Source organism: Protopterus annectens, chromosome 12.part0 (assembly GCF_019279795.1).
Source record: "Protopterus annectens isolate FY-2018-M chromosome 12.part0, PAN1.0, whole genome shotgun sequence".
Classification (NCBI taxonomy): domain Eukaryota; kingdom Metazoa; phylum Chordata; order Ceratodontiformes; family Protopteridae; genus Protopterus; species Protopterus annectens.
Genome location: NC_056746.1, coordinates 332,031,995 through 332,057,200, shown reverse-complemented (window position 1 = coordinate 332,057,200; position 25,206 = coordinate 332,031,995). Strand labels below are relative to the sequence as shown.

Here is a 25,206-nt window from a genome sequence, read left to right as displayed (position 1 = left end):
GCATTAGAAGGCGAGCTACACAAATCAATAAAGAAGAGTCTCCCAGATATGGAAAACTGACACCAAGATTTAGTCTAGTGCTCCTTTATGACACTAGATTGAATATAGGATTATGAGATCTATCCACTATATGAACTTTCTCAATTTCTGCACCACAATGATGTGTGTGTCTATTTCTGGGTGTAGCTCCAAATTCATAAAGCTTTTTTGGCAAATACAGAATGATCCTGTATGCCACTGTCTGCAGATATACAAGAGATGGACTGCCCACTGCAGCCCTTACAGGTTCTGGTCTACATTAGGTCTGAAAGTAAAAAAAAAAATACCAAACTACCCACTTTGAACTGAAGCATGGATCAAAATACAAGCTCCAGACTGCCTCCGCATTAAACTCCTCAAATGCAGCTCTCCAAAAAAGTTTCCTGGAGAAGGCAAGAATTTCTAGTATTACTCCAATTCTGAGGCAAGAATAAAATAACACTACTCCTTAGACACTACTCAGGTGAGATGGTGTCAGAAAGTACAGTTTTGTACCTACCATAAATGTAGATGTTCGAGGATCCACATTGCTGCAGTCCTTACTATTGGGTAGTCCGCTGTCCAGTCGGCCCGAATACCAGAGTATAAGGCTGACGTCGGTCAGGGCGCATTAGACTGACGTCAGTACGTCAGGGTACTAATGCGCATGACCGACGCCATATCCTCAGTCTTTTCTTGCCCCAGATGTCAGAAGACCCTAAAAAGACAAGGCCCAAAATACCTGCACCAAACATATGTACAATATATACAAAAAGATATATACAAAAATATCAGCATATAACCTCACCTACACAACCACCCCTAAACACAGAGGGAAGGAGGGAGGGTAAATTGGACTGCAGCAATGTGGATCCTCGAACATCTACATTTATGGTAGGTACAAAACTGTACTATGTTCTTCGTTCCACATTGCTGCAGTCCTTACTATTGGGTAGAATCCCAAAGCAGAGGTAAGGGAGGCTGGCAAATCATAAAGAAGTAGGAGCTGACAACATGCCTTGCAAAACAGCTGTGGCAAAACCAGCCCTAGACTTAGAGTAGATAGGAAGGTGATAATGCTTAGAGAAGGTATGCACTGAACTCCAAGTAGCTGCCTCCAAAATATCCTTAGTTGCCACCCCTTAGAAATGCTGTTGAAGTGGCAGTAGCCCTAGTGGAATGAGGCCTAATCCCAGCTGGAATCTCCTTGCCATGATGGGAATAACAAAATGCAATGCAAAACCCAATCCACCTAGAAATAGTTTGTTTTGACACAGGCTTGCCCTGCTAACTCAAAGCAAAAGAAACAAACAACTGCTGAGACTGCCTAAAATCCTTAGTCCTGCTTAAATAATAACGCAATTGCCTGTGTACATCTAAAGTGTGCAAAATCTTTTCCCCTTTATTTTGGGGGTCTGCATAAAAAGTAGGCAAATGAATAGTTTGGTTTAAAGCCACACTAGAAACCACCTTAGGCATAAAGGAAGGATTAGTACGTAATGATACCCTATCCTTATGAAAAATCAAAAGGGCTCTACTGCCATAAGGGCCTGCAACTCAGACACCCTTCTTGCAGAAGTAATAGCCAACAGAAAAGCAGTCTTCCATGACAAGTATTTCAATTCAGCAGTAGCCGCAGGCTCAAAAGGTTGTAGAGTAAGTTTTTCCAACACAAAATTGAGATCCCAAGCAGGAGTAGGAGCTCTACGTGGGGTCTTATATTCTTTGCCCCTCTAAGAAACTGCTTGAACAAAGGATGCGAAAACAATGGTGGGTCACAATCATAGTGAGCTGAAATTGCTGCAGCATGAATCTTAATGGAAGAGAAGGACAAACCTTTGTCCAATAACTCAGTAAGATATTGAAGAGCCACACTCAAATTAGGCTCAGAAATCTCCAAATTCTTTGCTGTACTCCAAAATAAAAATCTCTTCCATTTTTCTGCGTACACTTTCCTTGTACTAGGTCTTCTAGCTTCCATAATCACATTTAAAACTTGTTGAGGAAGTTGAGACCTGCTGTGTTTCAACACAGAATATGCCAGGCTGTTAGATGAAGAGAGTGAAGCTTGACATTGAGCAGATGACCGTCCTTCTGAGATAACAGATGAGGAATCAAAGGTAAAGGCCATGGAGGCTTCCTTACCAGACTCCTTAGTAGTGGGTACCAGTGTTGCCGAGGCCAATCTGGAGCTATCAAAATCATCCTTGGCTTGTCTTGTCTGACTTTTAATAGCACCTTTGGAAGAAGAGGCAGAGGTGGAAAGGCATATACATGAAGGTTTTTCCAACTGAAAGACAGAGCATCCACTTTCCAAGCTGTGTGATGAAACCCCTTTGTGCAAAACTTTGGCAGCTGGTGGTTTAGTGGAGAAGCGAACAGATCTATGTCTGGAGTTCCCCATGACACTGTCAATTTCTGAAATTCATGAAGATCCAGTTTCCACTCGTGGGGATCCATGATTTGTCTGCTTAACACATCTGCTAAGGAGTTCTGTGCTCGGCAGAAACCTTGCCTGAAGAGTTAGTTGCAAGCTTAGCGCAGTCTCCCATAAAATCATTGCTTGCCTGCATAGAGGATAAGAATGTGTTCCCCCTTGCTTGTTGATGTACCACATGACAGTTGTGTTGTCTGTTAGAATCAACACCTGCCCTGGAAGAAGTAACTCCTTGAAAGCCATTAATGCAAACTGGACTGCTAACATCTCCTTCATGTTGATATGTAGATGCTGTAGTCTGGCAGGCCACTTGTCTTGTATCCACTTTCCATTCAGATGAGCTCCCAAGCAATGTCCGAGGCATCTGTCGTTAAAATCTGACTCGCCTCTGGCCGGGTCACAGAGAGTCCCTTGTTTAGGTGACATTCCTGAGCCCACCACAAAAATTCTTTTTGAAGGCAAGGTATTATTTGAATGACAGTGTCCAAATCCTGGCAGTGCTGTGTCCATACATTTTGAGATACCATTGTAGCTTCCTCATATGCAGTTTGGCATTGGGAAGCACCAGAATACAAGATGCCATGAACCCTAATGCTTGAAGGACTGTCCTTGCAGTCAGCACGGACTGATGAGATAGTTGATGGAAGTAAAGTGATAGACTCTTTTGTTTGTCCGGGGTTAAAAGGCCATCTGGGCTGCTGTATTCAGTCTCACACCCAGAAAGCACATGTCTTGAGAGGGTACTAGACTGGACTTTATTTCGTTCACAGAATACCCTAGGCATCTTAGCACTGCTATAACATATTCCAGATGCTGTAGAAGGTCTTCCTTTTCTTGAGCCAGAATCAGGCAGTCGTCCAAGTAAGGATAGACTTGAATTCCTTTTAGCCTGAAGTAAGCTATCACTGGAGCCAGAACCTTTGTGAATACTCTGGGCGCAGTAGATAAGCCAAAGGGCAATGCAGAGAACTGATAATGAGAATTTCCAGCACGAAAACGCAGATACTTCCTGCAACTTAGTCTTATAGGCACAGGAAGGTAAGCTTCCTTGAGATCTAAAGTTACCATCCAGTGATCTTTGCCCAGAAGAGGTAAAAGCTGTTGTAACGTCAACATCTTGAACTTGGGAATGTCCAGATAAGTGTTGAGGATAGATAAATCCAAAATTGGTCTCCACGTGTTCCCCTTCTTTGGTACTAGGAACAGGCGAGAATAAAATCCTAGGCCCCTTTCTGATACAGGGACTGGCTGAATGGCCCCTATTTGGAGTAACTGAGAAATTTGCTTGTGAGCCTCTTTCCTTTGTGGAGGAGGAACGTCTGGCATGCCTTTGAAAGGGGGCAATGTATGGAAATAAAACCTGTAACCGTGGTGAATGATATCCAACACCCATCTGTCTTGAGTAATTAAATCCCAATTTTCCTTGAAAAGAGAAAGTCTTCCTCCCAAAGGAGCTGCCAGACGAGAATCTACTGGCAGCTGAAAAGGCAGGTCATCGGGTCTGTTTACGAAAGGACTGACCCCTGCCCTCACCAGAAGTCTGAGCAGGTGAACTCCCTGTTCTAGGCCTAAAAGAACCTTGAGCTCTGCCCCTACCACGTCTAGACCTACCCCTAGACTGGGAATCATAAGCAGGATATGTCCATCCCTTAGTAGGCCAATTTCTACTAAACTTGGTGGCTGCACCTGCAAAAATCTTTAACAGTTTGCATAGACTTTGCTTTGTCCTCCATTTTCTTTAAAACTGCTTCCACAGGCGAACCAAACAACACATCCGACTGTAAAGGAGCATCCAAAATCCTTGTCTTAACATGCTCAGCTAAATTCTGATCCCTCAACCAGGCATGCCTGCGAAGAACAGAACTAGTGGCAGCCACCCTCGAGGAGGCCTGTACAGCATCAAAACCACATTGCAAGGAATGCTTACCCACTTGTTCAGACACATGAACTAAATCCAGCAACTCTTTACACTCAATACCTTCCGCCAAAGCATCCACCTTAGATTTCAGTTGCGAAAGGAGATAATTTTGATATTTAAGCATGTGAAACTGACAATTCAACGCCCTCATGGCTAAAGTGGAAGAAGTATACACTTTCTTTCCCCATCTATCCAAAGCCCTTGCCTCTTTATCAGTGGGAACAGGGTTTTTAACCACAGAGGCCTTAACACCTTTAGGTCCCTGAGAAACAGTTTCGGGTCTGCCCTAGGACTCTTAAAAGATACTTATGAGCTTCAGGCACCCTATAGTACCTATCAGGTTTAACAGGAGCAGGAGGCAAAGAATCAGGGTTCAGGGAAGCCTCTGCAAAACATCTTCCACCACAGTCAACACAGGAGGTATAGCTAAGGGCCTATGCTGGGGCAAAACAAGAATTCCCTAAGCCTTTTCCTGGAATCAGAGTAATCCTGGCCTTCCCATTTAAAGTGCTCCCTCATGGAATGCAGAGTCTCTGAAAATGAGAAATCCTCAGGAGGAGAAGCTGTAGGAGTGGAATCATCCACATCAGAATCAGAATAAGGAGGATACTCCTGCAAATCTTCCGCAGAAGACTCAGAAGCCTCTGAACACTGTTCAAAACTATCAAACTCGGTTCCACCCTACGCCTCTTATCAGGAGGGTTCATAGTACCTCTCATCATAGTAATCATATCTTCTGTCATTTTAAGTATATGTTTCTTACGCACAGAACCTGAAATGCTAGGAGAAGCCCCACTGAAGCTGAACTTGGCCTACCTCTCAAAGAAGTTTTGGCAACAGAAGGAGAGGCTCTAACTACCTTGGGAAGAGAGGGAAGAACAGATACCTGAGAAGCCCCCTCAGCCTGGCCTACCTCCTGAGAAGGCACATCCTGTAACAGTAAAGTCTCTGCCTGAGACTCCAAAGAAACTCCTGGCAAAACCTCTGGCTCCACTGAGCCTTCTAAAGAACCGGCGTCCGGGACTGCCGGTTCATCAACCCTAGGCTTCGCTGTTTTGTCCTTGCGCTTCTTGGACGAAGCGGGCGTCGGAGCATCCGACGGCATTTTATAATTGCAACGCTTCCCAAACACTAACCTGGCACAGTCTAACCGTCTCTTAATAGTGCGCTTGTTAAACCTAGCACAAGAGCGGCATCCAACAACGTCGTGCTCAGGCCCTAAACAAGGTATACACAAAGTATGGTAATCCCTATGAGGTATCTGTTTCCCACAAGAAATACAGTTATTCACTTTTTCTGACATCCGGTTAAATACTGAGGCAAGAAAAAACCAAAATGTTCCCCAACGGGGTACTTAGCCAACTCTGATTCGGTCTGAAACTCCGGCTTCGGAAATATTTCAGAACGCCAACCTGCACTCGCAAAACTGTTTCTGCATCGGACCATGCGGCAAAAAAGACTGAGGATATGACGTCGGTCATGCGCATTAGTACCCTGACGTACTGACGTCAGTCTAATGCGCCCTGACCGACGTCAGCCTTATACTCTGGTATTCGGGCCGACTGGGCAGCGGACTACCCAATAGTAAGGACTGCAGCAATGTGGAACGAAGAACATCTGCCAAGGACTCTGGACTGTCACAAGGAACAGTTCCCACCAGTGGAAAGGAAGCTGTGCCTTTAATAAGCCAAAAAGCCACTGACATTCGCCTGGAGATACCTGACAAAATAAGGGAAGGACTCTGTGGTATTTCCTATAAAACAGTGTAAAGAAATAATGCAAGATGACACTTACTCTGACACAGGATGAAAAGGAGCATTCCTCATGAAAAGGTTAGTTCTTGGGGTATATAACAGAAATATGATGTCAATAAGTCTCTCACACCATTGTGACCCTCCTATGTAGTTAGCAAACTGAATGACTAAAATTGTGCAGTCGTGAGTCAAATACTTATGTCTTAGGATCCGCATATATGAAACATTACAATCCTGGGCAACCATTTTTCCCCCACAGCTGTTATTTATATATAAAAAAAATAAATAAATGTATGCACATTTTGAAAAGGCATGATTTTGCTGACAAAAGTAACTGAAAATTTGAATACTTAAATGGACAACTGAAAAAATGCATTTAAACTTTTAAAAATGCACATGCAATCAATTACAGAGTTCTAATTAAGTAAAACTATAGGTCAGTGGTCACTCTAGTTACGTTAAACCAAACTAGTGGCACCAGCAGGCTGCGATCAGGATGAACAGAAATCTAAAGGTATTAACTTGACAGCAGAGAAAGTTTCAATTGTATTGCAATGGATCTGAAGAAGTCAACTGATGAAAGCGCTTATCCGAATAAAGCTCCTTAGGGAAACATTAAGGGAGAAGAAGCATTCTTTGAAACTTTTTTCTTTTACTTTTATTCATTATAACTTGGTAGTTCACTCACCAAAGGACCTAATACCGTCAAGGGCTTAAACACTTTCAGAGCCCTTCTCTGCTCTCAAGCTAACCTCTTCACATTTCAGAGTTCTACTTAAGCTATTCCTCCAAAGTAACTGAGACGACTGATTTCCAAGAAGAATGGGAAACCTGGTCATACAGCTTGCACAATTTCTCTGAGAATTTCATTTGGTGACAAGAGAAGAGTTCAATGTTGGGCAACTGCCCTAATGATTCAGTTATCTTTATGTACAGATAAAAATAAATCTCAAGTGCAGTTAAAAATGAGTAACATGGCTAAATCTTGGAATAACACACAATAAGAAATATTCAGAGAGCTATCCAGACTATTACCTCTCAGCACTATTTTAACACAAGCAGCGGTTAAATAAAGAGTTGCAAACATGAACAACAAATACTGCAGGAGTGTAATGAACAGAAACTTAAAACCTCAAAGACATACTATATAGTGTAGAATCTAGACGCAATTCAGCATATACAACAGCAGCCCTAGAACATTCACTGAGCACAAGTACTGCTTCTTCAAAATTATTTTTTACAGTACAAAAGTCAAACTTCAAAATAAGATTTAACCATTTGTCAATACCCAGATGACACACTGCTAAAAAAGGACAAGACAATAAAACACGAATGCCAAAAAGGAAATGTTTAAATATCATAATGTAAACAAGTGCCTATTAAAACATGTAAATCGAATCAAGATTCCACTACACTATAAGTTATGCATAACCTAACAAATATCAGATGTTAAGAAAACATACTTTCAAGAACACAAAAAAAGACATAACCAGCAAAAAGGATAAATACCATGAACATCAGAAAACAAAACATTCTCATGCCAATAAAAAGTGCCAACTCTACCATAAATAAATGTCTGAGGAATACCACAAAACCTGCATATACTTCTGAAGAAATTAAAGCGACAACAAGCATGTTTAAGGAAATATGCAGTAACAGAAATCTGACAAGAAATAAAACCCCAAGAGAGGTTACATCAAGGGACTTCACATATTATAAATTGTAAGGAAAGTGCATAGAAGAAAAAATATGACCTAAACAAAAACACACAATGCTACAAGTACAGTCAGAACTACATGAGCTCCACCAGTGGCTCATTAACCATAAACTTCTTCTAAACCCTGCAAGATCAAAGCTATACTTTTTGGAACTCTGAAGAAAATTCACCAAGCACTTGACCATCTTTGAATTATACAACTACTCCACAGAAACAGCTTCCATCTTCAAATACCTAGGATTATGGCTTGATAGTTGCTATACTTTCTGTAACAAAGGAAGATACTGCCAGCACAGCTATCTGGAATTTTTGTAAACAATTATATGTCATCGGTGAATATCAACATTATTTATACAAGATGCTTGTGTTACAACTGTATTAGAACTGTATGCCATGTGTATATCAATCTAGGTTTGTACAGACATGCATGTTGAAAATATATTTTATAAAGTGCTTGTGCTTAAAATGTAACCACAGCATACCCTACCAGAAAAGAACTGAAATGTACATGCACTATTGTAACTGTTTAAATGTATATATTTTAACAGTGGAAACTGGAACAAAGGAGATTAATTTCAGTCCAGCAAAACTTCACAAAAACAGCTGAAATTAAATTACTTTATGGCAAATAGAAACAGAATGTCTGTACTAGGGAGTTTTCTGTATTGTCTTCGGAGTGAACTAATTACTACAATTGTTTTATGACTTACAGCATTTGCCAAAGATCTGAGGTCTATGTCTTTTCACAGGAAAATGCTAAATACGGCTAGCTTCCAGCAGTGGGGGTTTCACCTGGGACAGAGTCAGATGACAAGAAATTATGTCATTCTGTAAGCTATCCCAGCAGTAATATTGGAGATACTAATTTAAGAAGTCTCTTACAGTGACTCAGCATTCTGCATTCTGTCTTGGACCTGACATCTACAAGCTCCATTCACTACATCTGCCTTGCTCTTATTAAGCAAGTTAACAGACTACAGTAATTCTCTTAGATCCACTAAGGAATACAGTGAAACATAGTTTAGATGTTTTTATTTATTTGAGACGGTCTTGCAATGTTTTAATTTCCTGTGGTTTTGAACTCTGATGTCACGGTGACTACATACTGCATATTTTTTGTTCTTTTATTATTTACTATTAAATATATTTAAACCTTTCATTGCGGCTGATCTTTGAGAGACATACTTAAGTTTTGCGAGTACTTGCATATTTGTGGACACTGTGGGCCACTCCTAATAGCCTTGCTCTTGGTCAAACTAAAATTTGTATTAATATTAAACAGTAAGATTGGACACCTATTTGTTACAGGACTTAAAGTAGCTGATAAGGAATTAGCTGGTGGCAGTGATAACTATCTTAAAGTCTGCACAAAAGGGGGCATAGCAAGTAAACCTGTGCCAGCCTTTCCCAAATGTGTGTAAATCAAACCTCAATGAGTGCGTGTCAGCTACTTGGGCAGGGACACCAAACACTGGTTGGACACAGAGGGTGCTGGAGGTCTTGGCTTGGCCACTCAGCTGAGGTCAACTCTATAGCTGTGCCAGTGGGAAGTCTTACTGGGGATCTGGAGAAAGAGGGAGAGATCAGCCATGGACTGACTGTGGTCTCTGTGTGCTCTTATGGGAAATGGCACTTGATGTAGAGAGCTGCATCTGGAAATACAGTGTGTGTGTAACTATCATCCTCCCCATGTACGTCCCCCACTGGTGGCAGTGGTGAGGATTGAGGCTCCTTGGTTACTGGCCCAGTGGTGGGTCGTCACACTTCCATTTCCATATATAGAGAGAATGAGAGCAAAAATAAACACCCTCTTCTTCTGGGCTAGCCAGAGCAACCATCAGCAAAGTTCTCTTTTCTCAAGCTGAATATGAACTTCCCATTTTTGCTTAGCACTCCAGAAAAACACTGCTACACTCTGAACATCTAACAGCATTTGCTGATTAATTATAAACTCACCTTTCTACGAGCATCACTGTATCGACTCTTGAAAAAAGCCAAATGACTATAGATAAAAACAAAGACCTCACCTAATAGAAGGATCCAAGCTCTACAAAGTACTCCAATCTCCAGACAATTACTCCCCTTGCAGCTACACTTCAAGAAAACAAATACTCATACAGCCTGAGACACTACTCACAAGCCACACCAGCTCTCACTACCTCTAAAAAGCAAGCTCAACAGCACTGCATATGCATTCTCTTCTCAAGCACCTACTCTTTGGGAAGCTCTCCCCAATGACTTAAAATAAATAAATAAATAAATAAATTAAAAAAAATCAGCAATCTGCATGTGGGTCACTTACTCCATCTTAACCAAGCCTCTGACATGAACAGGTCATGCTGAAGAGATAGATGCATCTCCTAGAGGATCCCAATTCTCTGGAGTAAGCTTCCAATTCACACGAAACAGAGCACCCCACCCACCTGGCCTTCTTCAAATGCAACCCAGTTCAATGGATGAGTGACTGCAAATTCACTCCTGGAGTGGCACCCATGTCCCTCTTGGACAGAGGAAGTTGGTATTAACTACCATAGACCCTTACCCTCTGCAAACTTAACTTACCTAACCACCGACAATTGGGGCAATGCTGGATAAATATGGGCAGGCTTGTAAGGACTCTATGGATGTTGGCATAATAACCTTCTAGGAACCTATGAACTTACTCCAAATTCAGAATGCAACTCAAAAAAGCACTTCAAGCCAAATGCGCCTGTTTTAACACAGCACATATCACCTAAAAAAAACTCCCTCTCTCTTTTCTGAGTCTTTTCTCCTCTCTGCTATACTGAAGGTTGACTAATGTAGATATTGTATATTACCATGCCACTTACTGACTAGAATGTACATACACAGTTTTTCTATGCAACTAGTGTGAACTACTCTGTTAGTGCTTACATTTCTGTATTTTTTGTGTGTGAAATGTTTTGTATTTCACCCAGGCTGGGCCTAACTTTGGTCAATATCAATTAGTGCACTACCATGGTAAACAAATTACACACACACAGATATATACATATGGATGGAGGGTTGTGCCATATTGAATCCCTTAGCTTGGATCCATGTGCAGAACCTTTTCCATTTACCTGCATAAGACTTTCTGGTGCTAGGATGTCTGGCCTCACGGATAACATCCAGAACCTGTTTACTGAGGATGGCAGATTGGTTTGGGGTTAGGGAATAGGCCAAGCTGTGAGTGCTTGCAATTGGGGATGCATGAATTCCCCTTCCCTCTGGGTCAGGTGGTTTGGAATCTGAGGAAGATGCCATGGAGGCAGCAGGGACAGGTTGCACAGCAAGAGGTACAAGTATGGTCAGGGCCAGTCTGGAGCTATAAGAATGGTCCTTGGTTTTTCCTTCCTTATTTTGAGCAGTACCCTAGGGATGAGAGGTAGGGGAGGAAAGGCATAGACTGACAGATTGACCCAGGGGAAGGACAGGGCATCCACTTTCCAAGCCATGCAATGATGCTCCCTGGTACAGAATTTGCTGAGCTGATGGTTGGTGTGGGAGGCAAATAGGTCGACCTTCGGGGTTCCCCATTTCTGAGTTATTACAGTGAAGGTACTTCCAAGGGTCTGTGTTGTAGGAGATCTAGGAATTCCCTGAGTCTCTTTTTAGACTGAGGGTAGTCCTAACTCTCCCACTGGAAATGCTCCCCTAAAGTATGCAGGGTTTCCCCAAAGGAAAACTCCTTTGGGGGAGAGGCTGAAGGAATGGAGACCTCTGCATCAGAATCTACTTAAGTGAAGAGGGGTTGCATGTCTTCATAGTCAGATGCATCAGATTCATCTGACTCTTATTCAGACAAAACTACAGGGGACAGATCTCTTTTCCTTTTTGAGGGGAAGCTCAGCTTCCCCTGATCAGCATGATAAGGTCTTCTGCCATGTTAAGCATTTGAGACTGAGGCAAGGTAGCAGGCGCCTGAGAGTGGGTCATCGGTTTCTTGGGTATGGTTCGAACTCTGGGCCTAAGAACCTCTGTCTTTTTAAAAGAACGGTAGTTGCAAAAGAATTTGTGTCGAGATTCGGTAGTGCGAAGGACTTCCTCGGAAGCCGGTGCCTGCTCAGCGGTTCTGGACCCATCCAAGATAGAGAAGACTGCAGGATCCTTAGTCGAAGAAGAGTTTTGCAGCATACCGGACTTCAAAAGGGTCTCGGTAGCGGCCTGCGAATCAACTGAAGCGGGCATCAGGGGCTGAGAAAGTGCCTCACTGAGTACCACAGAACTGACGACTAGCTTAACGGAGGCATTGTCGGTGGGTTTGGACCCTTGCAGTCTGTCTCTGTCCATCTTTACATTTTTTTAGAAGATCTGCTGTTGAATGGCTTACCAAAGCCGTATTGGAATTAAAGGACTGTAAACGAAAAAATATGGCTACAATAAGGGCCCGACAACTGACAGTTCTGGCGTTGAACAAAGCATAGAAGCAACAATGGGGACGTTGTGGTCTGGCCTAAACAAGTGACACAGTAAGAGTGGAAGTCTCGGTGTGGTATTTGCAAGAAAAAATGATCCCCAATGGGGTACTTAGCTTTAGAAGACTTCAACTTCAATTTGGAGACGAAAACTCAGGTAGCGGCCGACCGGCACCCATGCGAACTGCTTCTGCTTTGGGCTCCACGGCAAGAAAGACAGATATAATGGCATCAACTGCCTTACTTTATACTACTGACCTGACGTCAGTCCTAAAGCGACAGCAACCGACGCAGAAATACTAAGTCTCTGGTATTCGGCCGGCCGAGGGCTACCCTGGGAGGGATAACCCAAATGTGATGACTGCAACAGTGAAACACGAAGAAGATATATAGATATATGAATAAATGTCTATTTTATATATAATACATAGATCTATACCCATAACCATACACACACAGACATATGTGTGTATTATATATATATATATATATATTTTATATATATATGTATATATATATATATATATATATATATATATATATATATATATATATATATATATATATATATATATATATATATATATATATATATATACACACACACATACATACACACACAATCAAATACATAAACAGAGCACACATTTATGCTCTGAAATCAGGGGAAAAGATTAAGCACATTTCTGATACATGAAAGCTTTCCCCTGCTATTGTATCTCAATTTTCAGCTTAAAAACTTAAACTTAATTAATCTCTAAAACACTGTATGAATAAACTTAATTAATCCCTAAAACACTGTATGAACATGCCTTACTATGCTAGGCCTGCTCTTGGACCATTTCTCACCGTCTTGCTCACTGTTTTTTCCATACCACTAGTTTTATTATTAGACTTCTATTTAACCTATTAATGTAAGAATAGTAATCATTGCTACTGTTGAGTACTACTTTATTTCTATTAGTGCTGATGTAAATATGGCACTTTAAATTTTAGTTTATATATTTTTTCTCATTTATTTTCAATTTACTCATATGTCATGTTGTGCCTTATTACTATAGTTTCTAATTGTAACTTCTGCCTTTTAATGGCTACAATGTTTGTAACAGGAGCTTTTCTATCCAGTTCTGCACTGAAAACGGGCAACCCAGCCCAGTCGGACACTACCTGGTAAACAAATGTAAAATAAAATAAAATACATTTTTTTAACTTGCATTATAAACCACAGCATGTGGAGCATCTAGCTTCATGAAGCAGCACTCCTGCCATCATTAGAGATCTCCTGCCAGCATCTGACCTGAATTCCCCCAAAAGATTCAATAATCCTGCCACGATGCCATCATAACTTTTGACTAAACTCCATCTTTAAGTGATATCTGCACAGGTAAAGTGCTAAGCTGCATCCACAGATGTTTAATTGACAAAGAAATGGGCATAGTCAAATGCATTAAAGTCTGTGGACATCTTCCCATGCAATTTCTATAGTGACATCACAGTGGGATAAAGTAAACCAACGTGGATGTCTTAACAGAGAGTAAATGAAGTTTTTCTTTTATTAATAAATGTTCTATGTAAAATAGGTTTGACAGTGGGGAAACGGACATCATAGCGCTTAATCTATTAAGTGCCATGATGTAAATACTTGACCAAATGCCTGAAAGAACACACACTCTTTAAAAGAGGCAAAATTAACAAAAACTGGGGAATCTGGAATATGAATATGAGCACCATGTGCCCTAGAATGCTAGAACTACAACTGTAGCATGAAGGGTTGAAAGCTTTGGGTTTGGATGATGGTGTTAAGTGATCACAGGCACTGTCTGCTAGTAAAGAAAACAATGTTAAAAGCATCTATAATAAAGAGGATCACATCCTTTTCTGCTGTAATAAGTAGTGCAGTCCATCCTTGCAAACCTGTGTAAGAGTAAGACAGGCTCTAAAAAAACATGCCGAGATAATCCATGTCATTCTGTAAAGGAACACTTAATTTCTTAGACTGATCATACTGTACATGCTTTCCGCTGTGACAAAAATTTATAAGGGTCACTACCAATTTCAGGTTAACTAACACAATGAAGGCGGAAAGTACATTTTTGTATGGGACTGACTACAACAGCATACTGCTGATTTACATCATATTGGGGGTTTACTTGTTATACCAACTCAGCGTCAAAACGGCCAAACTAAAAAGGCCCATTATTTTCCAACTTCACCAACCATTTAAAAAAAAAAGTGCTACTAGATAACAATACGTGTATTCAATGCTATATTGGTTAACACACCATTATGGATAACCCTCATTGCTGCAAGCACTAGTCGTAGTGTTTACAGTATTGTTAATACTTCAGTTTGGCTCTATCCCTTGTTGTAAATGAAATATTCCCAACTCCCCAAAAAGCAACAGATGAGCAAAATGCTATAATGACATTGAATGATCACAGCCTTTTACAACTGTTTCTCTATCCAATATACAATGATATATATGAACAGCCAAACTTTGCATTGTTCACTTCTACATAATCAAAATTGTTTCCGTTTTTTGTAATTTAATTTCTATGTGGAAATCTTCTTCCAGAACAAGAGAACTGTGCAGGGGTTACGGCTGCTTATTTACACAACTTGATTCTCCAGTTAAGTTTGTGCTTCTGGTGTCTTCTGTGGGGGTGTATATTTTCTCCTTGTCTGCACCAGATTTTATTAAGGGCTTTATCATTCTCCCACATTCCAGAGGAACACCCTAGGTGAATTACCAATCCTCCAAAAAAGCCCAAAAGTGTGTGTGTTATGTTTAAGTATGTCTGTGCATCCAGTCATTGTCAGGCAGCCCCCACTTAGGATTAATCACATCATATTCCACCCCTGACTGCCAGGGGGGGTTCTTGTTGCTTCACAAGCATGAGATTGATAGAATAGTAGTCAGACAATGAACAAACAACATTTTCTCATCACATTCTCTATGTAACTGGGCCAGTGTACATAGAACTGCAACTCATTTTTTTCTGAAGCAGCAAACTTTGGCTTATCATGCAGTAACCTTCTTCACCCAAGTTCAAGTATTGGATTCTTGTCAGGAAATCTAAGTCTGAATATCTGCCTTTAAAATGTAAAGTCCAGAACACTGCACTGATCAACTGAAAGTGTGTCAGAAAGCTGATTTACTGGGGGAAAATACCAACCCTCTGTGTGTGTGTGTGTGTGTGTGTGTGTGTGAACTTGCATTAGGACTAGGGTTAGGGGCAGCATTAAGGCTAAATGTGGGTATATGGGATAATTAGTGCCATGGTTAATGACAGGATTGCTGTTAGCATAATGGTTAGGAATACGGTTAGTACACGTAAGTAAGGGTGGTACAGGGTATACCCTTAAGATTAATAACACCAGAGAGAGGCCTGGATCTGGATATCAATGACCAGTTTGTAGTATTCTGCAAGTAACTCAACAGTGCCTATGCAGCTGCTGCTCAAATATCATTAACAAATGCATTCCTTAAAAGGTCCTGTGAGATACAGCCATGTGTCTCACTGAATGGGCACTTGGTACCTCTGGCAGGAGCACGAGTATTCGAAGGATACTTAGTAAAGGCAAACACTGCAAATGCATACAAGACAGGATGGGGTTGTTTTCTCTTTGTGACTAGCAAGAAGAAAGGCTAAAGAGAACTGAAGGATCTCTGGCAACTCAACTTTGTTTGTAAATGGGAGGGGATTGCTAGCCTAGGAATGTTTTCTCAGCTGGGCTAAAGTCCTGACAGATTTAGTCACAGTATAGAACTGAAATCTAATTTCAAATCTTTAAATGGATGCCATCCAGTGTTTGGGTAGTTGTACATTTCCAGCTGTTTGACAATTTGTTTCTGATCACTTTCTCCTTCAATCCTCTCCCTCTATCACTTTTTCTTCCACTTTCCTGCTTCTGATGCATCTGCCTTCCACTCGGCATTTCTCTTACTCGTTCGCTTTCCTGAATGCATTTTCTGTCAACATGTTATCACTCAGCTTTTCCAAACAATTTAAGTTTGTTGCTGTTTCTGTAGTTCCTTTCAGTGCTGTTGCTGATTTTTTTTTCACAGTATTCAAACCTGCTACACTCTGACAGACTTCCCCTGGTGAAGACCAGGAGGCTTATTTTATTTGATTTAACCTGATTATGTACTGTGTTAACTGCAGTAAGCGTCAATAATTTTATAACATGTGATGCATTATATTTATTAAGTTTTCCTTAACACAAATTACTTTCACTTGTTCTAAAGTAAATTGTTTACCTGTAAAATACCCCTTGCCTCTGTACTACTACTATAAACATACCCATCCTTTTTTTGCAAATCTCCTTCCATTACAGCCACGCTAACAGGTCTTTTCTTCTCCAGAGTTCCATAAGAAGGCTCACTTCCAGTACTGGACACATGGTTAGAGTAGACACTAGTGGCTGCAGAATCAAATGCCCCTGTCACATTGAAATTAATTTCTGGAAAAGAAAATAAAATAAAAGTTTTATGCTAACATTACTAGGAATGGCTGATCAACCCACCTAGGTAAAAAAGGCAAATAAATTGCAGATTACCTTCAGGGAAGAACCAGTCTGCATGCTGGATAATTGGCTCGATAATAGTTACCACATGAACAGAAGTTGCAGCTGCCATGTCTGCAAGAGATCTATACAAGAAACATTTTACAATATTTATCAGAATCAAACAAAATCTGCTGATGTTCTCATAGAACATAATTACTGAAGTCTGATTCATTGCTTATATTAATGGCATCTTACTGACAACTGCAACTAGTTCTATTAACATCTCATAACAACAAAGACCTACGCTATACGGAAAAATGCTGATGCCTTGTATATATGACAACATTCAAATGTTTCCAACAATTTAGCCATTACAACTGAACTTTCAAATTCTAGTAACTGACAGTTAATGTGGATCATGTTTACAGTATTTTTTTGTTTTTTTTAATGTCTGTTCCAACCATCAGGACAGAATTCCAAATTTCTACCCCAACTTTTCTTAAACTGTACAGCCATAAGACAGCCATATCCCTCATGTTACGCCACATGGAAATTAGCCCCACAGTAAAGCAAAAGATTTGTATTTTATGTCAGAATGGAGCATAACAAACTATCACAACAGTCTGTAAGTAGCCCCCTACCATCCTTTGAAATCTAACCCTTTTCATCTCTACAGCCAGACATGCAGTAATAAAGGCATTTTTCTGTGCAAATGTCCATGCACAGAGATACAATGCATGTTGTGCCTTTTCCCCACATTAAAAGAGTGGTGACCCATGAATTCCACCAAGCAGAGTCGAGCTAAGATCCTATCTTTCCCGTCCTGGCTGGCATTCTGATGCCCAATATCAAGCACTGGTGTTGCACTCGGACACTAGCTCTTTGTAGCAGGGGTCCAGCACAGCCAGTTCTGTTTTAAGGGGAGTTATCTACACTGACTATCTCAAACAAAGCATTCAAAGACTTAAAATGTTGACCTATCAAGTGCAGGCTCAAATTCATTTATTATAGTGCTTACAACCAAGCACCATACAATGAATATAAAAATTATAACAAATACAAAAACAGAGACAAGTAAATGTTGGTAGTAAAAACATTACAGATAAAATTATTTAATTTATGTAGGATCTCACAGTAAACAAAAATTCAACAAGATACCTAGAACTGACTTGTTTAAACAATTGCTTCAATACTAAAGTATCTGCAATAATCTCATATATTTTACTTGCTCAACTTTCATGAATACATTAAGCATAACACAGCAATCAGCATGGCATAATTAATATATAAACTCACCCTTCATTCTTTGACCACAGTAAATTGGGACCCAAAACTATGGCAATGTTACTAGGTGTCATTTTGTTGACATCACTATCCTGTCCAAGCTTGGCCAAGAACTTGACAAGATACCTAGAAACAATTTAAACAGACATCTATCAGGTCATCTGATGTTAATGCACACCATTCATATTCTTTTAAACTTGCACACAGCTACAATTTATTCCAATGCACAAGTATAAATTGAACAATGTGCAATAACAGACTAAATGAATCAGAAAGCAAACTATGCATACATCTCCTTTCCTCCCAGACTGACCAATTAATATACACTTGAAATGTTGAAGCATTTCTGAAGAAAGCTGCATGATGCTCTGTGTGTGGGAGTAACAAATAAGAATTCAAATAAAACAGCATTGTTAATCATAAGACATTTCAATGTGTCAGCATAAAAAAACTTAACTTCTGGCCATTTTCCAAAGGTTGAATCCTTAATTCTGAATACATCTTGCTTTTAGGTACTCCGCATTAAATTCCTAAAATGATCTGAAAATCTGAAATATTTTTTTGGAAAATATTTAAACTTTCACCTAAAACCTATAATGAGGATAAACTTTTACTTACAAAGGACAAAGAAAATTACACTTGGGTAAGACACTCAACAGCAGACACTCTAAGCAGATTTTATCAATAGTGTAAACCTGCCCACTTGCGCATCAGCCTAAGTGAAGCAACAGATCCAGTGTGTGCTTCATAGCCATTCCTTCCCCCATGACCAGACAACTTCTGCCTTGCACAAGTCTCTCACAAGGACCTTAACTGCCCAAACTGGTAAACAAGAGGAGGACTGTACATGTATCATCCTCAGTTCTTTACAACTACTGCAGACAACACGGAAACATTGGAAAGCACTGCTGTCTCTCAGTGCTTGGTTCCCACATGGGGTGCTTTCTTTGTGGAGTCTGCATGTCCCCAATGTATCTAAAAAGAAGTTATGTAGTTACCATAACGTTCCATGTGAGTTGTTCATCTCGCCTTTATTCTTACACATGGGTTCGGAGCTGATCCGAGTCGCCTGTTTTACAAGCTGAAGATCTTGGAGTAGCTCGAGACCAGGTCCCTATCCCATGATGCTCTCTGTAATAACTTCTTATCTAGTTTGCTGAACCCAGCATAAACAGGTATAACCCAATAAATACTCCAACCGGAGTAAGAAGTCCCAGAACAAGACCACCAGACCCCACGTCTACGTGTTCTTCGAGACCCTGGAGGAAGAAGGTGGGTGGGAATGTAAGAATAAAGGCAAGATGAACTCACATGGAACGTTATGGTAAGTATATAACTTCTTTATGGGAAGTTGTTCAATCTCGCAGTTTATTCTTACACATGGGTAGCGTCCCAAGCACCCTAATCCTGGGTGACTCAAGGGAGTATATTCCTGACAACAGTGAAACCAAAGGAAGCCCTGTCCACTTTGCAATAAATGATAAAGGTATGCGGCTTAGACCATGTGGCAGCTGTACATATAGTGTCCAGAGGCAATCGAGCCGCATAGACAGAAGAAGTAATGGAGTGCGCCTTTACACATGCTCTAATGTTTGGTTCGCCGAAGAGTAGATAAATTTAATGCAGTCAGTTAACTATTTGGAAAGGGTAACTTTGGAGACTGGTAGTCCTTCCTTAGTGTCAGTATGAGATGCAAAGAGTTGGTCAGATCTTCTGTATTGCTTTGTCCTGTCCAAATAAAAATCTCAACTATCTGTGGACATCAAGTTTATGCAACAAGTACTCCAACTTATTACAATGATTACTGAAAAATGTTGGAAAGGGTAACTTTGGAGACTGGTAGTCCTTCCTTAGTGTCAGTATGAGATGCAAAGAGTTGGTCAGATCTTCTGTATTGCTTTGTCCTGTCCAAATAAAAATCTCAACTGTCTGTGGACATCAAGTTTATGCAACAAGTACTCCAACTTATTATAATGATTACTGAAAAATGTTGGAAGTTTGATAGTTTAACTGAAGTTAGTCTCGGAACACACCTTTGGCAGAAATGAAGGACTAGTCCTCAGTGATACTCTGTCTGGATGGAATACCAAATATGGAGGTTTGATAGAAAGGGCTTGAAGCTCAGACACCCTACGTGCTGAGGTAATGGCCACCAAAAATATAGTTTTCCAAGAGAGAAACTTCAACGGACAGGATGATGCAGGCTCAAAGGGGGGGGGGGGATAATACGCGAGAACACAAAATGTAGATTCCAGGGAGTAAAGGGTTGTCTAACAGATGGCCTAATATGGATGGTACCCTTCAGAAAGGCCCTACATAATTTGTGAGACATAAAATTAGAACCTTCAACACAAAGATGAAAGTTCAAAATTGCAGCCAATTGAACTCTAATAGTGGCAGCTGCAGCACCTTCATGAAAAAGCTTAGATAAGAATTCCAGAACACTGGCAATCGGAGCAAAATAAGGATCAATGTTATTTTGGGAGGTCCAAAAAGCAAATTGCTTCCATTTGCTAACATACAACTTTCTAGTGGAAGCCTTATGCGAAGACACAAGAATGTGCTGTACCTTTGAAGAAAAATCATGTGACCTAGCTAGGTTGGGAATTGAAGCAGCCAAGATGTTAGTTTGAGGGAACAAAGGGAGGGATGGAGGGCCCCTGATGAATGTGTCAGCAAGTCTGGAAATGGGCCCAGAATCCAAGATTCCTCCAGTTGGTAGAGTCGGAGGTAGGGGAACCAAATCTGTCGAGGCAAAAAAGGGGCTATTAAGATTACAGTCCTTCCCAGGCTCTTGGCTTTCTTCAAGAATTTCAGAATCAGGGGTGTAGGTGGGAAGGCATACAGGAGTCCCAGGGGCCAATCGTGTATGAGCGAGTCCCTTCGGCTGTCCCCTGGAGGAGGATTCAGGGCAAGGTAGCTTCTGCATTTGGCATTCATGGGGGATGCAAACAGATCGCAGCAAGGCTGGCCCCAACTGCGGAAAATCATTTCCGCAACTTAGTCTTTGAAAGACCACTCGTGCCGTAACAGAATGGCTCTGCTCAATTTGTCTGCTATCACGTTGGATTTCCCCAGGATATGCGTTGCTACCAGAAAGTGCCCAGTGGATATTGCCCACTGCCAAATTCCCAAGGCCTCTCGACACATGAGGAAAGACTTGGTTCCCCCTTGTTTGTTGATGTACCAGACCACAGACATATTGTCCGTCTGTATAGCAATAGTCCCTAGAGGAAGAGAGTTGTGGAAGTGCTGCAATGCCAAAAGCACTGCTCTCAGCTCCAGAACATTGATATGCAACTGTGACACTGTCTCCTACCAGGTGCCTTGGGCTGTTCTTTCCTGAAAAGGCCCACCCTATCAGAGAAGCTTCTGTGGTCACCGTGGCTGACGGCAGGGGAGAACAAATGGTCAACCCAATGTAACTTGTTGGTTAGTCAACCACCAGAGAAGACCCTTCTTGCAGGAGTCCGTAATCATGATTAGGAACGACACTGGAAGTTGTTGGTAAGACCACTGGGTAGAGAGTAACCATTGAAGAATCCTCATGTGCATACGACCCAGAGGAACTGCTATGAGCGTAGTTGCCATGGTACCTAGTAGCTTCAGTACTTGATGGGCCGGTACTTTACCCTCCGAAACCAGGTCTCAGATATTTTGCAGAAAAGGAGTTATTCTGTCCAGGGGCAATTTTACTATGGCGGTGGTGGTGTTTAGTTCTGCTCTGATAAATGATGTACGCTGCGATGGCGACAATGCAGACTTTTCAAAATTGATAGTAATGCCCGAGAGCAGAGATTGTGTGTGTTCCCTGGACAGAATTAGTTGATGGAATTTTGCCTGAAGGTGGCGATAAGGAACCAGTCATTCAGATATGGAAACACTTCGGAATCCACATCTCAGGTGAGCCGTAACTACTGCCATGCATCTGGTAAACACTCTTGGGGCTGTTGCAAGTCCAAAGGGCAGTGCTCGGAATTGGTAGTGACTGGCTCCCAGCCGGAAACACAGATGATCTCTGGATGGCCTGGCCATTCTGATGTGGTAGTACGCATCCTTGAGATCTATAGAGAACATCCAATCATCCACTCCGAGGAATGGGAGAATAGACTTGAAGTGTGACCATCCGGAACTTCTCCTTCTTTACAAATGTGCTGAGTCTGCTGAGATCCAAAATGGGCCTTCAGTCCCATGTCTTCTTTGGAACTAAAAAGAATCTGGAGTTAGTTCCGGATCCTATCTGGCCTGCTGGGACTGACTGGATGACTCTTTTCCTGCAGCCTGTGGATTTCTATGGCTGCTTGATCCCTGAGACTGGGTGGAATTTCTGGGATTTTTTTCCCCACAGATGGGTTTTCTACAAAGGGAGTGACGTAACCTCTGGTAACGATGCTTTGTACCCAAGAATCTGTTGTAATTCCTAGCAGGCATCCAGATACAAAGTCAAGCGACCCTCCGACCGCCTCCAGAGTAGGACAGTCGGGCCTCCTTTCAGGAGCGCTGAAAGGGCTTACCAAGGAACTGATTCCTGTCACCCTGGTTCTGCGGACCCCCTCTGCCGTTGGGGTGGCATCTTCCGTTATTACCCCCTCCCTCTGCTCCTGGAGGGGGGTTCACTACGTGCATTCTGGAAAGCTCCTTGGGACTTTCCGAACTACATTTTTCCACCTTTCTGCCCTTTGGGGTATGGTCTAGTAGGGGTGGAAAAATGGACTCCGATGGCAGATAGAGTATTTCTCTCCTGCTCACACCTAGTGAGAGTCTCCTTGACTTTGGGCCCAAAAAGAGAAGAGCCATCAAGTGGGGTGTTGACAAAGGAAGACTTGAAGGCTTCTGCAAAGGAGCACAAGCACATCTAGGATGGTCTCCGCAGAGCTATCGCTGAACCGCTGCCCGACTTGAACCATCGGCTGCATAGGAAATGAGCCACATGGACAAGTTCACTATGGAGTTAAGGGTATTAAGTTGGGCTGTCACCTTCTCAGAGACAGCTCCATCTGTGTTACCCTGCAGAGCATCTCCAAGTTCTTTTAGATCATCTATTTGAAGACGGGTAAAATGAGTCAAGTAGTTAAGCGATTGCATAGCAAAGGTCGCAGAACTAAAGATGCTTTTCCCCTATCTGTCCATCGTCCTGGAATCCCTATTAGGAGGATGGACACTAGAAGAGGTTTCTGACATCTCTTTCTTGGTGGCTGCCGCCACCACCATGGCATCAACCGGGACTCCCTTAGGTGAGGAACATCTTGTCTTGGGGGGAGGTGATAAATTTGCTGGGCCTCCGAGGGAATGGTTCCATAGAATCGGGAGACTCTCACTCCCTTCGAGCAACCAATTCCATTAGTTCGAAGGGCGGAGTCACCCAGGAGGTGGAAGGTTGAGACCCGAAGGCCTTCAGGACCACAGACTCATCCGCAGTAGGGCTAACGGACCGCCAGTCACCCCTCTGCTTTAGGACTTCCAGGATATCAGCAAAGGAGATATCCTCCGAGGGGGACCATGGGGACCCTCCCGATTCCTGTAAGTCGGTGTCTGATGTCAAAGATTCCTGCGGAGAATCTAAATGCCTCCTCTTACAAAGTCTCTTCCTGGGAACCACATCAGTGGGGGTTTCTGATGAGGTCCCAGTAGAGCAAGGGTCACCCAATGGGGTTACCTGAGGCTCCGGGTCTCGACTCTTCACACGGGACCTGTGATGTAAAGGCAGAAAGCAGCACTCTAGGGGAGGAGGAAAAGGGACCTGACATGTGCGTCTTGGATGACATAACCCTCATAGCATCGAAGGCACCACTGCTCCTATCTGAAGAAGCCACCAGTTCTGAAGACGATGGCAACTTCACCGGCGCAGAGACAGTGGGCTCCAAACCAGAGAATGGAGCTGAGCTTATCCACGCCAAAGCCCTGAGAGGAAGGGTCGGTACCGACGCATCGGTTCACCCCCCCCCCGGAACTGACGAGAGTGTCTCTGCTCCCAGACTCTTCCAATGGTACCGAAGAAGTCAGGGTTGACTGAGCCGAGGGCATTGGAACAGGCCTCGGCTCCGGAGGCTCCACAATCATCAGATCCTCCTCCCCCAGCTCTGAAAGCCCTGCTCAGCTCTGAGGAGGAGTAGTCACAGCAGGTGGCATGGTCGTAGGCCCAGAGGCCGGTTGGGTTGAGGCCGATAATTTAGCAAGTGCCAGGTTCTTGAGGAGCCTCTGCACCACCTGGTCCACACATCAGAGAGGGTCCTCGAAGAACATGTCGAAGGAACCGAAGACGCCACTGACTGAAGGATAGGCGACCTCAAGGTTTTGGAGACCGGCTCCAAGACCGGGGACCGGCTCCAAAACACTTGCTCAGTGCATGGCTCGGAACATTGTGGAGCCGGCGACTGCACCTTAACAGTAATGACTTGGGCTCCAAAGATGCCTTAGAAGACTTCAACCCCTTTGAAGACTTGGAGGTCTGGTCAGCCTTGTCCAAGGACTCCTGGAAATCTGGCTTCAATAAGCCTCTATCTACCAGCTTCCTTTGCCTCTCCGGTAAGACCCTACTACTAAAGGAATGGCAGATAGAGCAATCCTCCTGGAGGTGAACAGGCCCCAAACAATAAACACAGTTCACATGGGCGTCCATAATGGGACATCTTCTGCCCACATTTTGGACACTTTCTGAAGCCAGATTTCTGCTTTTCTTTATGGTCAGACATCATAAACAACAGGAAGAAAAAAAAAGTTTAAAGTCACAAACAGCTGTAAGTTGTCAGATTCCTGAACAACTAATCACCCACAAAGAGTATATATATGGACAGAAAAGAAATACACCTGTATGTCAGACTGTATTATAACTGTTGAAATGAATATAAGGTAACATAATATGCTGGAGGAGAAGAGGTTAGTCTGAGTCCAGTTAACTTTGAAAAATAGTCTAAAATTAAATTACCTGGTTTAGACCATAAAGACCATCTTTACAGTTCTGACTGCAGCCAGAGAGAAATGTCTGTGAAAACCAGGGCTAGGAATCCTGTTGTATTGCCCTTAGGGGTGAACTAATTGCAGGCCTGGAAGGGTGGAAGTTTTCAAAATAGTTTTACAACCTCCATATGCTAAAACGCATCTTAGCAAAGCTCCGTGTGTGTGACTGGTAACACACATGTGCAAGATTCTGG

At 42.2% G+C, this 25,206-nt stretch overlaps 1 protein-coding gene across 3 annotated transcripts in view; it reads right to left on the bottom strand.

The window, feature by feature from the left end:
• Nucleotides 1-25,206, bottom strand: part of ARHGAP17 (Rho GTPase activating protein 17) — a 1,246,301-nt gene that overhangs the window by 329,517 nt on the left and 891,578 nt on the right. For all 3 annotated transcript variants that reach the window (XM_044089406.1, XM_044089407.1, XM_044089408.1), the window contains exons 14-16: nucleotides 18,068-18,181; nucleotides 16,823-16,914; nucleotides 16,567-16,726 (exon numbers count right to left, since the gene is read on the bottom strand). In XM_044089406.1, coding sequence (XP_043945341.1) covers nucleotides 16,567-16,726; nucleotides 16,823-16,914; nucleotides 18,068-18,181 — 366 coding nt within the window. The remainder of the gene's footprint in view (nucleotides 1-16,566; nucleotides 16,727-16,822; nucleotides 16,915-18,067; nucleotides 18,182-25,206) is intronic.